At 44.9% G+C, this 15,881-nt stretch overlaps 1 protein-coding gene across 1 annotated transcript; it reads right to left on the minus strand.

Moving 5' to 3' along the window:
• Positions 1–327: 327 nt before the first annotated feature.
• Positions 328–14,863, minus strand: Ropn1l (rhophilin associated tail protein 1 like). The gene is made up of 5 exons (XM_051151025.1): positions 14,364–14,863; positions 8,035–8,158; positions 6,773–6,934; positions 2,118–2,293; positions 328–634 (listed from the first exon to the last, which is right to left on the minus strand). Exons 1-5 carry the CDS (start codon positions 14,492–14,494, stop codon positions 571–573), a joined length of 657 nt encoding a protein of 218 aa, XP_051006982.1. The 5' UTR covers positions 14,495–14,863; the 3' UTR covers positions 328–570.
• Between the last annotated feature and the right edge of the window lie 1,018 nt (positions 14,864–15,881).

Genomic DNA, 15,881 nt, shown 5'->3' on the forward strand with positions numbered 1-15,881 from the left:
GAACAATCAGTCCTCTGCGTCAGGGGCTGGTGGCCACATTGGTGGTTCAACATCTACCAAACATAATGTTTCTTTTATTTTAGTCAAGCCTCACTCCGCTATTTCATGGGCCAGCTCTTGCTAAGTTATGGCTTTTAAAATATACACGTTTCATTCAGATTAGAAAATTCTGTCCAGCTGTGAATGCTCTTGTCACAGAAAGCACAGCTTCCAGGAAGAGTTTCTGCGTTGGGGAGCCACGTGTCTGTGTGTTCTTGTCCTAGGCAGGAAAAGGCCTGGACTCTTAACACTTCCCTCCCACTTCCTTCCCTGCTCTCTCCAGACCAGTTTACCAAAGGCGATGATAGTGCCACTGTTACAGCCCATCCAAGACACAGTGAGAAGCAGTAATGAAGTGGCCCTGTGAGCACCTGCCACGCTAAAGTTCCACAGAGAAGAACTCACATGTCACATGTAAGCGATTAAGACAGCTGTATTTGGTGCCAAGGTTTTCCAAAGCAGGAGTTCGACTTTAAATGTGCTTCTCTCTGTATTAGCGCTCTACTCTTCAGGCCTTCTCTTCAAGGCTTTCTATATTGACTTTTTTGAAACGAAGAAGTCCGAAAGTCCTATCATGCCATTCTTTCTAGACTCTCTGGGTGGGAAACAGATAAGGACACTATTAGAAACAATTTACTTTTTACAGGATGCCATTTAACTAGCAAGGTTACTTCAAACACTGGGTACTTGTGATGTTTCACCACAGACTCCTGCCAGTGAGTACCAGCTCTGAGCGGAACTGTTCTGTTTCCTTGTACAACAATGGATGCTTATTTCCAGGTAAAACATCCCTATGGCTCCTTTAATTTCAGCACTCAGGAGGCAGAAGCAGATAGATCTCTCTCTTTATCGCCCCCCCCCTCACACACACACACACACACACACACACACACACACACACACACACACACGCCCCTTGGCTCTCTATGCCTCAACAGCTAAGACAGCTCACTGTCCACAGATATAAAGGAGGTATCAAATGTCAGAACCAAGTAGGTAATGAGTGACTAGATGGATGAGATGTTGGGTGGAGAAATAAATTCCTAATAGGTAGACATATAAGCAACAGCTCCCTCTGGTAGGAAGAAAAGAAAAGAAAGAAAGAAAGAAAGAAAGAAAGAGAAGAAAGAAAGAGAAGGAAGAAAGAGAAGGAAGAAAGAAATGAAGAAAGAAACCTAATTACAAGTTGATGAGGGAGGAGCAGGAGAGGCAGGCAGCCCAGGCAGCCCGACCTCAGCTTCTGGGTGCTCACGACATGCTGCCCAGTGTTTGTGCAGTCAAAGAGCACCCACTGAAAGGTTAACGGCTATGCTTAGCCCTAGGCATACGGTTACTTGGGCAGCTTCCGTGAACCACTACAGTTGGGGTTCCCAGGTGGGGACAAATGAAGACCTAGTAGGACAAGCTGAGATCTCCCGCTTGGCCATTTAGTGCCCTTACCATCATCAGCCAGTCCTCTTGCAGTACTAGCCTCTCCTAGTCATGCGCTCTGCCCACCTCCTCACCCTTGCCCTGCTAGCCAGCCATACACAGCAAGTCATAGACCGTACTTTTATCTCCTGGTCACCACTGTAGTCTGCCTTCTGTCAACGTTCCTTGGCTGCCATATTTGGCTTTGCTGTCCGGCCCCCTCTCCTCCACACACCCATGTCCGTGTCATGGAGTCACAGTCCTCCCAGACCAAGATGACCAGAGCTCTTACATGGCATCCAAGGGTTGTGGTCAGGCTGCCCACTGTGGCAGCTAGCCTCTGTTCATGTGTTAGTGGGGGTTAGTTCTATCTATGTCACTTTTTAACAAGCTATCATTAAAACTCTCTGGCATTGCATGCTAGAATCAAGCTCTTCCTGTGACTGGACACATTTTCTCCAGCTAAAGTCAAAGAAGATGGCATCTAAGTCCCATCCTGGCTGGCACTGAGAGGACAGGCAGAGAGGCTGCAGCTCTTTTGCTGAAGGTCTCTGACAGGCAGCCTCCCCCACAACATTGCTGGAATCAAGGTGAGCACCTTTGCCTTCCACCAAGAGCAAAGTCTTCAACTGTCAACACACCAGAAAGCCACAGAGTGTTGTACTTACGACTTCTCTCTTAAAGTGGCAAGAAAGGCCTCCGTCTCTGAGGCCGGGAGTTCAGGGTCCAGCCCAGACAAGTACTGGTAGATGTAGGCAAAAGTATCAAACGGAACCCGGGCAGGTCCACCGTCCGGGTCAGCAGTGAGGATCTCACAGGCGTTCTTCATGGCGGTGTTCAGAGTCTAGACAGGCAACGGGACAAGGATGGAACACACGTCAGTCTCAGAGTCACAGCAGCAACAGAAACACAAGTGTACTTTGTAGACATTCTTCCGAGTATGTTCTCCACCTCAGTGAAGATCCAGGTGGATGTGTGACTTCCACAACATAAAGCAAGAAGGAAGCTCTGACCAGGATGTGACAGACTATGCACCGTGCATTCACATGGGATACCGAAATGGGAATGCCTGCCATAGACAAGAGAAACAGGTCACCCTTAACCATCAACTTCCTCCATGCGGATCTGGGTTTGGAGTCTAGGGCCATTTAACCACGAACTGTGGTCAGTGCAGCCCCACCAGGCCCAGAAGCATCCTCTACGCCACACTGAGGGACACAGAAAAGTAGTGCCCATCAGAGCTGCTCTGAGGAGGGCATGACCAGCAGGACAGATGGCCCTGTGTATCTGCCAATGCCCCTGCTGCTCAGTTTCTAACCTCACTCACACAGAAGGCTTCAGGCTTCTGTCGGGTCCAGGAAAATCTAGCCCTCCTCCTCAATGACCTGTGAACCTCTCTCAGACCTGCCTCCTGCTTGGCTCCCCCAAGATGGCAGCCAGCCTCTACAGGCACCCCACCACCTTCCACCTGCATGCTGACTGCCATCCTCAGGATACCCTGGACCTCTCTATGCACAGCAGTTGATGAGTCATGGTCTATCTCATGAGACCAAGGTTGCTGAGAAGCATTTATGGCCTAGCCGCAAACATTTCCGATTAATCCTTGATTAAAAAGGGGGAAAAAAAAAAAAAGGCAAAAAAGTCCATAATAAGTTTCTACCTTAAAAATATACCGGACTCAAGTTTCTTTTCTTTCTTGTGTACGGAAGCAGTGTGCTGTCTTAGCTAGGGTTTCCACATTGTGATAAAACACCATGACCAAAAGCAACTTGGAGAGGAAAGGGTTTGTTTTGTCTTACACTTTCAAACGTGGCAGAAGCTCAGCCATTTATTTCTCTAGGAGGCACGCACTGATGCAAAGGAATGGAGGAAGTGGTCCTTACAGGCCTGCTCCCCACACCTTTCTCAGGTGCTGTCTTATACCATGTAAGGACCAGCAGTCCAGGGGTGGCACTGCCCACAGTGAGCTGGCCCTCCCATCAATCAAGAAAACGCACCACAGGCAAATCTAGTGAGGCCTTTTCTCAGTTAAGGTTCCCTCTTCCAAAATGACTGTAGTTGTGTTAAGCTGATGTAGCACTAGGCAGCACAAGTCACCAGAATGAGCATCTACTTATCTGTCTTTTGCTACTATCTGGGAGACATCCCAGGGAGCAGATTTAAAGCTGTTTGGGTGATGTACTGGCTGCCCTTGGTTGTCGACTTGACTACATCTGGAGTTAACTGAAACCCAAGAACTTTGTACACCTGTGAGGGATTTTTTTTTTCTTAATTAAATCATTTGAAGTGGGAATAGTGGATTTTAGTCTGGATCTTTTGAGGTGGAAAGGTCCATCTTTAATCTGGACCACTTTCAACTGGAAGCCTATATGAGGTCACGGAAGGGAGCTGACTCTCTCTTTGCCTGCTTGCTCTTGTTCAAGCTGGCAAGCGTTGTCCTTCACTGACATTGTGGCCTACCTCTTTGGAATTCTATAGTCTATGGAAGGCCAGCTGTGACATCTAGCTTTTCAGACTGAACAACTACTGACTGGATTCTTGAACTTCCAATCGGCAGACAGGCATTGTTGTTCTGTTCCTTTAGGTTCTGTTCCTCCAGAGAATCTCAGTTCTTCTGACCATAAATCATGGCTCCTAAGAGAATCTTGAGGGCAGGGCACAAGGGTGTTCACTTGGCAAAAGTCAGCAATCACAGAACTTAGAATGGTCTAGGTGCCAGTTCCTCAGCACCCGAGGGAACACGACGTGAGCAGGCAGTAAGCCACCCTTCCCCACTGCTTTATGGCACTTGAACCCCAGCTTATGGTGCCATTTGGGGGGCTGGTGGCAGTTATAGGAAGTGGGAAGTATGCTTCTGAGAGGGCTCAGTTTGAGCCCCAAGTCTTAGCTTCTGGGTTCTAGGATACGTGAGCACTCAGCATCTGCCTTTCTTCCACCAGGAGCCGGCCACTGGAGCCACCATGCCTTGCCTACCATGTTGGAACAGCATCTCAAGCCATGAGCTGGCATCTGTCTTTGCTCCCTTTTCTTGCTTCTTGACACTGGTGTAGCACTGGTATAGCAATGACAACATAGCAGAAAATGAGAGGTGTTCCCCAGTGATGCCTGCTGTGTCCTTAGTACACATCCAGAGGCTGCACAAGTCGGGCCTGCGCAGGCAGCTGGGGTACTGTCTGTGTGCTAGTGACCATGTGGGAACTTGGGTACCTCCCTGCAAGCACAGCCCACACTAAAACAAAGTTCACTCTCCACACACCGTGGGGTGGGACACGGCAAAGCAGACCCCCATAGGGTCTACTGGAAGGAAAGGCCCAGTGCTCCCAGCAGAACGAGATCCTGGGCCAGATTCTAGAGCCTATATGGTACCTGGCTCCGGAGAACTGAAGGCAAGAAGCACCGTGAGTGCCAAAAAAGACTTAGGTTATGGGACAGGAAGGAACCGTCTGTGACCAGTGTGCTTTTTTGATGTAAATTTATATTCTAACAGCAGTGTAGTTATGGCAGACGACAACCTCTGTCCTTTACAAAATGGCACCACCTAGTGTTGCTCACTGTACATAGCTTGGACTTGTTTTCATGACCGGCTGAGCCAAAATCATGAGTTATCCTGGTTTTTTTTTTTTTTTTTTTTTTTTTTTTTCTCATTGTTAAGATGAAATTTTCACAGCTACTTTTAGAGGCATAAGCTTATCAACATTAACTCCCAAAGTTAGATATTAAATTCTATGCTACAAAGTGGGCTGATTCTCTCTAAGAATCTCTAAGAATCACATTGGTTTTGTCTTGAATACTCACTGGGTACCACAGCCCCTGTGAGGACACTTGCTTCGTTAGTGTCTGGCCCTCAGCACCATGAGCCTAAAGCTGACCGCATACCCAAGCACTGCTGGGCACATGGCCACCAGCCTGACCCCTGCCTTCTCTGAAGGCACAAGGCTCCCTCTACTGGAGCCCCAGCTGCAGTGTATTCATTCACTCATCTGGCCAACCAAGGGCATGCATAAGCTGCAGCAGACAAAGGCACCCAGCAACGCCGCTGGAAATGAACAGATGTTTCAGGAGACAACTCTATAGCTATCCCATCAGAAAGAGAAAACCAACTTGAATGGTGCGCTTCCTGGGGGCATGCGCAAAAGTACGCACTGAAGGCAAAGGAGCAGAAAGCAAAGAGCTGGCAGGCAGGAAGGCTGGCTGGAGAGGGCATGTGCAGCTGGGGTCTTCCTGTCAATATGTTAGCACCTATGCTTGGCAACTCTATGCACAGTTACGCTTTACAAAGTAAAACTGAGTAAGAAACGTGCACATGGGCCAAAATTAAAGGAAGGAGGGAACAGGAGTGATAGCTCGGTGGTTAAGAGCATGCACTGCCCTTCCAGAGGACCTGAGTTAGAAACAAAATTCTCTCTCAAGAGGCTAACAAGGGATCCAGTACCCTATTCTGGCCCCTGCAGGCACTTCATTCACGTTTACAACCCGCCCCACACCCAACCAACACAGTTTAAAAACCAATAAAGAATTAAATAAGACCCTTTATTAAAAAAAAAAAAAAGATGAGTGGGACATTAAGGACTATGAATTATGTACAGCTATGTACTCAGGATTGTAAAGATTGAAGGAGCAACCTACAGTGCTTATCCAGACAGCAAGGAAGGCAGCTTATCCTTTTGGAATCCCCTTTCTTCACAAATACTATATCTCCCTTCACTTAATGGCATGCTGGCATGCTCAGTGGACTCAAGCCTCCCCGGGAAGCTCCGCCCACATCCCTCTCTTCCCCTCACCCCCTCCAGCTCTTGCCTAAGTCTCAGGCTCACAAACACCATTCTCCCCCCAGCCCCCATTGAGGATCACCCAATTAATCATCCTGCTCTCTTATTCCTAAATTGTTGGAGTTATATTGTAATGGCAGCAAAGTTACACTGTATCTACTAGTTATTAATACTGGACTGTAGGTCAATTGCGATGGAGTTTTATGTCTCTCCCCACAGATGAAAACTGTTACCAGCTTTTAAAATTATATTGCTCAATAAAAGAACTCACTGGTATATCCCCTTTGAAAACCTAGATATATTCCAAGCATATGCATGTGTTTCCTCCACTGTTAACATTTTTTGAATTAAGGGTTTTTTGGTGGGGGGATTTTGTTTTTTGTTTTTATCACATAACCAAAGTCTAGAAAAACAACATTGTCTCTGGGGAAAAATTTTTCCAAGAAAAAGCTAATGAGGCAGGTCAAAGTGTTTCTGTAGCTACTGAAACCCAGTCAGACATAATGTCAGAGATTATGAAGTAATACTATTATGACGCCATTTGTGGTACATACCCCACCCAGGGCGCTACATCCAAGTGCCAAAAATTTTATCCACTCCATTTTGTCTTCACACGGATCTAGTTCCAGGATATTTCTGAACTTTTCTACTGGCAGGCACAGATTTTTCCACTTCTTCTCAAGATCTGGTAATTCCACGTATTGTTTGTGGCTACACTGTTTAGAAAACACAATATGACACACTCAGAAAAAGCCAGGGAAAGTAGAGTGATGCCTCTGAAGACTTAAACTTCCACCAAGGAACTATCAGAAGTGAGGGCTGCACTATGTGACCGTGGACTGTGTCCACCCTGGGGATGAAAGTTGGCAATGGACACAGGGCCAGGAAAGAGTGGCTAGACGGATTATAACAGCATTTAAAAAGAGAGGAGACTAGGGGGATGGCTCAGTGAAAAAAGTGCTTGCCACTCAAACATCCACCTAAAAAGTTGATATGGTGGCCTATACTTCAAAATCTAGGGTCCAGTCCTCAGGGTGTGCTAGCCTGAAACATCGTGCTCTGGGTTTAGTGAGAGGCCTGTCTCAAAACACAAGGTGGAAAGTAGTACAGGAGGTATGTGAGGTGACTCTTCTGGCAAACACACATACCACACACATGTACAGGCAACGAAGCATACTCTCCCTCTTCCCTCCCTCTCTCTCTCCCTCTCCTTCTCTTCTCTTCTCTTCTCTATCTCTCTCTCTCTCTCTCTCTCTCTCTCTCTCTCTCTGGGAAGGGAGGATTTAAGAGAAAAGGGGGGGCGGATGAGAAGGGAGAGGGACAATGAGGAGACTATGCTCTACCCTTGCCTCCTGAAATGATCATGCAGATGTGGAGTACGCGTTTCCTACTGTCCAGAATATTTCCCAGTGTAAAACTTTCTTCAAAACTAGAGCAAACGTGCTGACCTGTAATCCTAGCACTCGGGATGCTGAGGAGGCTCACCTCAAGTTTGAGACGACCCTGGACTGTACACCAAGTTCCTGTCTCTCAAAAAACTATGAAACAAGTTTGTGGTGGTTTGTTGACCTCTGGTTTAAACACACATACATGCACACACACACACATACAGAGAGAGAGAGAGAGAGTATACACATATACATACACACATTTATGAAATAAAAATAAAGTCTATACTAACTAGTGAGGTTCTTCCCAAGAAACAAAATCAGATTTAAATGTGTCACGAAGGCCTGGGCACAAACAGCAGCCATCACAATGTTGCAATAGGCACAGCCTGGTAACAGAAGCGCAGGCAGTTAAGAGGCTCACCCACCTGCTTGTGCAGCACTTTCAGGAGTCCCTGGGTCAGGCCTGTGTCAGTCTTCTGCGTGGCCACAGGCATTTCGATTCTGTCCTTTACAGGAAGTGGGTCTCCTCTGGACAGGGCTGAAAAGTACCTGGAATAAGAGACATCACCAAAGAGCATCAACGCACAGGCAACACCCAAGGCTCCGGGCTGTCTGACAGTCCAGCAGATGTGGTGGGAGCTCCCAAGGCCAGCTGATGACACTGAAGTTCGGAGACCACTGCTGAGCAACCCACTTGACCTTCACTGTGCACTCTGGTTTCTCTGTCTGCAATACAGACATGCTGATTGCTAGCTGAGGGTCCTGGGAGCACCAAGTGACAGAGAACTTGGGAGGGGGAGCTAGGAGAACCTCACTGAACTGTGCTCGTCTCATTGTTGGTCTCATCGTACCCTTCCTCCAAGAGCTTTGCAAATGTGGACAAAGGGAGCAGAATTTGATGTTGTTGTTACTTTGAGTTTTAAGAAAACCTTTATTTTTTTTATTATGCACATATATATTTATGTCTGTCTGTCTGTCTGTCTGTCTGTCTGTCTGTCTCTCTCTCTCTCTCTCTCTCTCTCTCTCTCTCTCTCTCTCTCTCTCTGTGTGTGTGTGTGTGTGTGTGTGTGTGTGTGTGTGTGTGTCCCTGAGTGTGGTATGTGCATGTGAGTGCAGGTGTCCATGAATCTAGAGGTGTCAGATGTCCTGGACCTGCAGCCACAGATGGTTGTGAGCTATTCAACTAGGTGCTAGTTCAACTCAGGTCCTTTGAAAAAGCAAGCAAACATTGTTAACGCTGACCCATATGTCAAGCACTGTTGGGAGATGGTCTGATGTATTTTGATGCTAATTAATAAAAAGCCATCCCACCTGGGCAGGGCAGATGAGAGCGGTGTGGCTAAATTCCCTAGCTGGGCCTACTGATAATACAGATAACTTAGAAACAGTAAGTGGCACCCATGATGAGGAAGGTGTCTACACTCTTCAAAATCATATTTTGTCACAGTCTGAAAGGGGGTAATAGCTCCCAGAGAACATCCATGAACCAGAGCAAAGATAGGCACATATACATGGTCAGTTGGAGAGGTGGAACTAAGAGGCTGGCAATTTTATAATCTGGCCTAGGAAATGGAGTTAACTGCCTAAAACAAAAACAAAAACAAAAAAACTGCTATGGTCCCTCTGCAAGGCGCCATGAGAGAAGGCTCCTGGGTCTTTTTTGGCTTTGTTTTGGTGTTTATAAATTTGTTTGCAATATGCTTAGTCATAGTCACACTTCTCCTTACCCTCTTTGGAAAAAGTTCAGGGTGAAAGGCAGAGAGCCAAGAAATGTGAGACCAAGTTACTAGCAAATAAAAAAGGAAAAGGAACTGAACTCTTCATGGAGTTGATAACACCTGAAATTCAGAGCTCCTTAGCTCCAAGGTGTTTGTAAAGGCTTTCTGGAAAAAGCCCACCAGAAAGAGATAACAATAACTAAATTCCATGGGTTGATGGGCAGGATTTCACTAACTGAAGCCTAAACTGGCACAAATGACCCAAGTCTTAGACTTTTCTGGTTTCCTTGCTTGATTTTTTGCTGAGATTTCTAAAGATTTTGGCTAAATTGAGACAAAATAGTTAAACAGGACGTTAACGACACCAACCCTTAATCCCAACACAATAGAGACAAAAGCCAGGCAGAACTCCTGAGTTCCAACTTGGCCTCTACAGGTTTGACCCCCTGCTCATAAAATAAGTTACTTATAAGAGACTGTTTAAGATTTAAACTGACATTTTTTGATACATTCCTTTTTCTTAACAATGAATTATATGTGCTTACTGATCTAAAAGATAGATACACATCAATCTAAGGTTTATGTAAAAAAAGATAATAAAAATGCCTTTTAAAAGGCCAGCCAATCTCCTTAAAAGGGTAAATTGGTCTAAGAAATATGTTTTGTGCCGGGCGTGGTGGCGCACGCCTTTAATCCCAGCACTCGGGAGGCAGAGGCAGGCGGATCGCTGTGAGTTCGAGGCCAGCCTGGTCTACAAAGTGAGTCCAGGATGGCCAAGGCTACACAGGGAAACCCTGTCTCGAAAAACCCCCCCCAAAAAAAAAAAAAAAAAAAAAAAAAGAAATATGTTTTGTTTGTCAAAGTAAAGACCAAGGTTGGATGGGAGACAGACATGAAGCTGCATGGCTCCCACGCAGAGAAGGGATGAGACAAAACCACCCACAACAAATGTAAAAAGCCAGGTACAAGATACCTACAGCCTAAGAAATATATTTTGTTAGTCAAGATGAGGCCCAAGGTTAAAAGGGGAGACAGACATACTAGCTGCTTATGTAGGTACAAGATACCTACAATATACATAAACCCTAAAATAAAATGAGAATCTATCTGATGGTTATTTAAAGCTTAATGACTTTTTCTTCTACTCAGGGCAACCAGCTTGTTTCCCAAATGGGAGGCATTTTCTTGGTTAACATGTAGTGGCCTGACTACATCAGGCACCACAGAGCCTAGAGAAGGACATTTAGAACTATGCGATCTTGTTTTGATTCCAATATGATGATAATTGTATGTCCATTGTTAATGGTGATGTTGTATTTTGTCTTTTTAAAAGGTCCAAATAAAACAGACCTAAATAAAAGAGAGACTGCTATGTCTATATGAATTCAAACTGCAGAACAAGCAGTTAACTTATATTGCTAATCCCACTACATGGGAATAGCTCTAAGGCTGGCTGAGACATGTGCATCCTGCACACCTAATACATGAATAGTTTTTAAACTGCATAATACTTGTGAGAAATTATATGTTTTCAAAAAAATAAACAAACACTGACACTGGATCAGACCTGACCATCATGTTCCAGCCCCAAGTGTTTTGATTGCTGCTCCTCATCAGAGAAGGACAGCTTCAAAGAAGGCTCCTGATCCAAACTGGTCCAGCATTTCAGGCTGTCCCACTCATATTAAGCCTGGAATTTCTCAACATTTAGAGACTGGGGCACAAATACTGTTCCCAGCTTGTTTAACCATTTTTTAAAAATTTGGGCCCCTACAGGTATTCTCCACCCCAAATCAGCTTAAAGAAACTTAAAGAGAAAGATGCCCCATTTCCTTTAAGGGGGGGTTGGGTACGTTTTTGGTTGTTTTCTTGGGCTATAGATATATATCGTCATTAAAAGGTATGGAGATACAGGTTGTAAAGAAAGAAAGGGGAGTATAGAGATATGTAGGGATGACAGGACAAGAAGTAGATTATTGAATGTACTCCTCAACCAAAGGCCTTAATTGTTACTCATAAATAAGGTTAATTTTAATTCACTGATATAGAATTTTGTATATTGGTACAACGTTAGTTTAATTTTGATACACTGAAATAGAATTCAAGTTTAATATTATTCTTTACACATTATATTTCTACTCTGATATGAGGTACTGTACACATACAATTCAATACATGGTGTACTTCCAATGCTCTGATAGTGTTATTTTAGACTGGGATAATTTAGTAATACAAGTCAATTGTTGATTAATTCATGGTCATGTCAAGTATAGGAATACACACGCTAGGTTTAATAGATATGATTGTACTGATAGATTAGGTAAAATGTTCGATAAGGTCTTCATAAAGCTCAGAGACCTACAGAATATGGCATTTTAAAATGTTTTTATTATTTTAAGAATTCTGTGACAATAAGACAGGTTAACTCCTGGCAGTACCCAGTCTACCACAAAAAAGTTAATGAGCATCGAAGAACCTCCTTGTGGAGATGGCTTTGAGTGTGGCAAAACAGCCACTGGACAAAAATGTCCTCATTTCTCCCACAGACAAAATTCTGCCTAAAATGGGCAAGCTTGCATACAGGCAGGGTTGACGGCCAACCTCTGCCAAGACAGGGTAAGCAAGTCCTCAATGGTTCCTGCTTCACAAATATGTCAGATATACTGGGCCAGAAGGCTGAAAATGATGCTCCAGCATTATAGAGTTTTGGGTGACTGTTCAGGCAGTAAACTATCTGTCATTTTTTTCATTTTGGAAGCTGCTAACTTGTACTTCCTGTTTACTCAGGTAATTAAATTTATTCCTTCTCAAGTCTCTGATGGGGTTGAAGACCAGTTAGTTTTAAAATTAAGCTTAGTTGTTTAGGAATTTAAAAGATACCTTTATGTCTAGATAGGTAGTTTTAGGTTGATAGATTTGAGCTTTGATAGATATTCAAACTTTAGATTCACAAAGATAGAACAGATAATATTTCTTCAAAGTTGTCAAATACCTTTTGATCAGAAATTATGTGTGTAAGTCTTACTTATTGGTTTTTATAGTTTTTCATAACTTTACTTACTGTATATTTAAAAATGACCTTTATTTAAACAGAAAAGGGGAACTGTTGGGGGATGGTCTGGTGTATTTTGATGCTATTTAATAAAAAGTCATCCCACCTGGGCAGGGCAGATGAGAGAGGTGTGGCTAAATTTCCCAGGCTTAGTGAGTGAGAGGAATCCTAGGAAGAAGAAAAAAAGACCGCCAGGAGGAGGAAGGAGAAAGACTCGAGGAGGAAAGGAAGGCAGCCATGGGTTAGATGGAGGAGAAGCACTTGGCCAGCGTGGATGGAGAATCTGGCCCAGCTGAAGAACATTAGTAAGTATTTGGGATTGTGGATGGGAGGTAGCTTGATAGAAATTATTAGAAGCAGATAGCATAGGATTGGGGCAGGGATCCCGTACCTGCCCCACTATGGGAGGTAGTTTAGAGGATTGATATCTGCCCTGCCCCAGGTTAACTAAGGCTATTTTAAAATATAACGAGTGTCTGTGTCTTGATTGATCGCTAGCCGGGCCTGTATCTGATAATACAGATAATTTAAAAACAATACAGCACCTCAGTCCCAAGGCTATTTATTCGGTGTTTTTTTTTTTTTTTTTTTTTTTGGTTTTGTTTTGTTTTGTTTTGTTTTTTTACAGCTGCTTTCTGAGGTATTTGACATTAAACACCTCTACATGTTCACTTGGAGGTGGCCTAGGCATACAAAGGTCATCTCTTTTCCATTTTTCTCCATCTCGCCTGGTACTTCTCCCTCAATGGTTCCTTTTTAGGACACTGAAAATGCTTACACTGCAGGCTAAGAAGGCCCCAGAAATGGCTCAGGGCAACAGTTCAAGTGTAGTCTCCCATCAGATGTGGCAGGGGGTGGGGGGTGGGGGTGGGGGTGCCAGGCAGGGTCTTGGGCCACAGTCATTGACTTGTAGCCGGGAAAATGGACATGAAATTAAGTACCAGGGCAGCAGGTGTGCATGAGAGTCACCAGAAGCGATCTAAATCTGTCACATGCGTGGATGTGGATACGGATACTGCAGAGATCAAAAGAAACCCTCTCTCCCCTGCCTACAATGAAGACTTGGCTTCCTCTCTGTGGTTTTGTTGCTGATCTGAGGAGCAGCAAAGACAGCCCAAAGAGAAAACAGATGCAGAACTGTGTGGGCCTGCAGGTCAGGGCCCCATTTGCAACACCATGGCTTAGCAGGATCCACACCTACTTCACAGCTGTTCCTCGTGAACATCTGAACGAATCATTCAACAACAAATGAATCATTAAGTTCTCGAGGAAGCCCTTCAAGATAACTGTCTCCCAAGTATCATCAAATGGGCCTTGTGCTTGGTATCTGCATGGAAAGTGTCTTTGCACAATTAAGGGCTTTGATGGGGAAATCATACTGAGCCAACTTGGATGGCTTCCAAATGTATCACAGGGATCCTCAGGAGAAGGCAGAGAACCCACGAGCTGTAGAAGGGCCATTACAGAGCGGTTCTAATAGCTCAAGCTAGTAAGGAAGCAGCTGGCTTCTCCCCATCCGGAGCTGTTGTTTTAGAGAAAAGCCAAGTTGCTAAAACAGCCAAAAGAAACAAGTTCACCTTGGCTTTATAGTTCAGAGAAAGCAAAATTTGGCTAAAAGTAATTATTCTGGTAATTTTAAAAGAAGCAAAGAGCTCTCTTGTAAAACCAAAAGAATGAATGGTAAGACTATGGGCTGGTTCTGAAGAGGGCTCATGGTGTGACGGTTCGCTAGCTTTGAGTTGCGATGGCCAATTTTCGTGGCTGACAGCTTTTGCACACCTCAATCTCCTAGCAAGGGGCGGCGGGGCGTGCACAAACACTTTGTTCTGGGCGGTTTCGTTTATAAACGTCCCTGTAACTGATTTTTCTAAAACTCAGCGAGGCCAAGCCACTTATTTGCCGGACAGCTGGCGTGTAAGCTTTAGTCTACAGCCACTTAGGTGTCCGGACTCGGTAATCGGGTGAGTTCCGGGGCGGGCCTTACCCCGCCGACCACTGCAGCACGTCCGCCGGCTGCGTACGGATGGCAGCCTTGGTGAACTGCTTGAGGATGTCGGGCAGCTCCGGGGGTATGTGGATCTGCTGCGCGCAGAACATGGTGTCGGGAAGTGGCATCACTCTAGGCAGCGGCGGCCAGGGACGATCCGGTCGCTGTGCTGCGGTCAGAGCCGCGGGCTCCGCTTCTTACCGGCTCCTCCGCCCGCTCTAGGAACTGAAGCTAACCTCCCTCGGCGCCTAGAGCGCGCGGTTGTGACGTGCGGTATCTAGGCAACCCGAGCTGCACCGGAGCACAGCCTTGGCGAGGAAGGAGTGGACGCCCTTGTGAGTTACCAGGGACCGAGGAGAGCTACAAAACAGCTTGTTTTCCTAAAACAGGTAGGTTGAGCCAGCATGGGCCCCAGGAGGTCGCAAGCTGTTGGTACCCCCAGCTGTGGACCAGGCTCCATTTGGTCCACACGCCAACCATATGAATACACATTTACAAACTTAAAGCAGCTTTAGCAAAAACCACTCAAGTTGATAGAAAAACAAGGCCGGGTGCTGGTGGCACACGCCTTTAATCCCAGCTCTCGGCAGACAGCAGTAGGCAGATCGCTGTGAGTTCGAGGACAGCCTGATCTACGAAGCGAGTCCAGGACAGAGAAACCCTGTCTCAAAAAAACAAAAAAAGAAAAAGAGAAAAACAAGATCTCTCAGACAGTGCTCACATATCTGGAGACAATTTTATGATGACTTAGCAATATAATTTGTCCTAAGGTAAAATTTAGTCTTGGTATAAAGAGTAAATCAAAATGTCTAATATGCAGTTTGGTAGATTTAACTATCATTAAAACCTAAATCATGGTCTCCACTCAAAGGAATGCAACACAATCAGGTAAAATCGACATAATTAAAGCTGGATGTGGGTCTGGCACACATAGTTTAAGCGACTCAGGCTGGGATTCATTTGAGCTCGGGGTGACCATCTAGGCACCATTTAGTGTTTCAAAGAAGCAGCCAGCCTGCCCCCTTCCACACCACCACCACCAAAAAATTAGACACATGACCCATAAAGCTGAAGACTGTAAAACAATTTTGGTATGGAGGCACCTGTTCTATTCTTTTTATTCGTCAGAGGTTTAAATTTTGACAATTTAACTTCTTTCTTAAATGAATTGTATTTTGTTGTTATACCTAAAAAAGAAAATGTGCCTAGGCCACAACAACTTCAAAACAATAAAAACAAACAAACAAAAAACCCAGAACGTTTTTCTACAGAAGTTACCATTTTGGGCTTTACTTAGAATTAGTTCATTATGCTTTTAATTTGTACTTATCTGTGGTATGAATGTTTGCTTTTCATTCTGTACCCAAAGTCTAAATACTTCACATTTTTTCAGCATCTATGCACCTTTACAAAGAATCTACTATTTATATATGGGAGTGTCTGCTTTACCAGATGCACAGACTGTGGCAAGGAACTAGCCTCTTAAGGAACAAGTGAATGTGGTTCCTGAGCAAG

Source organism: Acomys russatus, chromosome 9 (genome assembly GCF_903995435.1).
Source record: "Acomys russatus chromosome 9, mAcoRus1.1, whole genome shotgun sequence".
Taxonomy (NCBI): Eukaryota; Metazoa; Chordata; class Mammalia; order Rodentia; family Muridae; genus Acomys; species Acomys russatus.

What these genes read in the sequence shown, in the direction of transcription:
- Ropn1l (XM_051151025.1), bottom strand. Translation starts at nt 14,494, where the DNA reads ATGCCACTTCCCGACACCATGTTCTGCGCGCAGCAGATCCACATACCC. An exon ending in GTGCTGCAGTGGTCGGCGGG is followed by an intron (nt 8,159 to 14,363) that starts GTAAGGCCCGCC and finishes CTCTTATTCCAG; the next exon opens with GTACTTTTCAGCCCTGTCCA. An exon ending in GCCACTTTAAGAGAGAAGTC is followed by an intron (nt 635 to 2,117) that starts GTAAGTACAACA and finishes TTTCCCACCCAG; the next exon opens with AGAGTCTAGAAAGAATGGCA.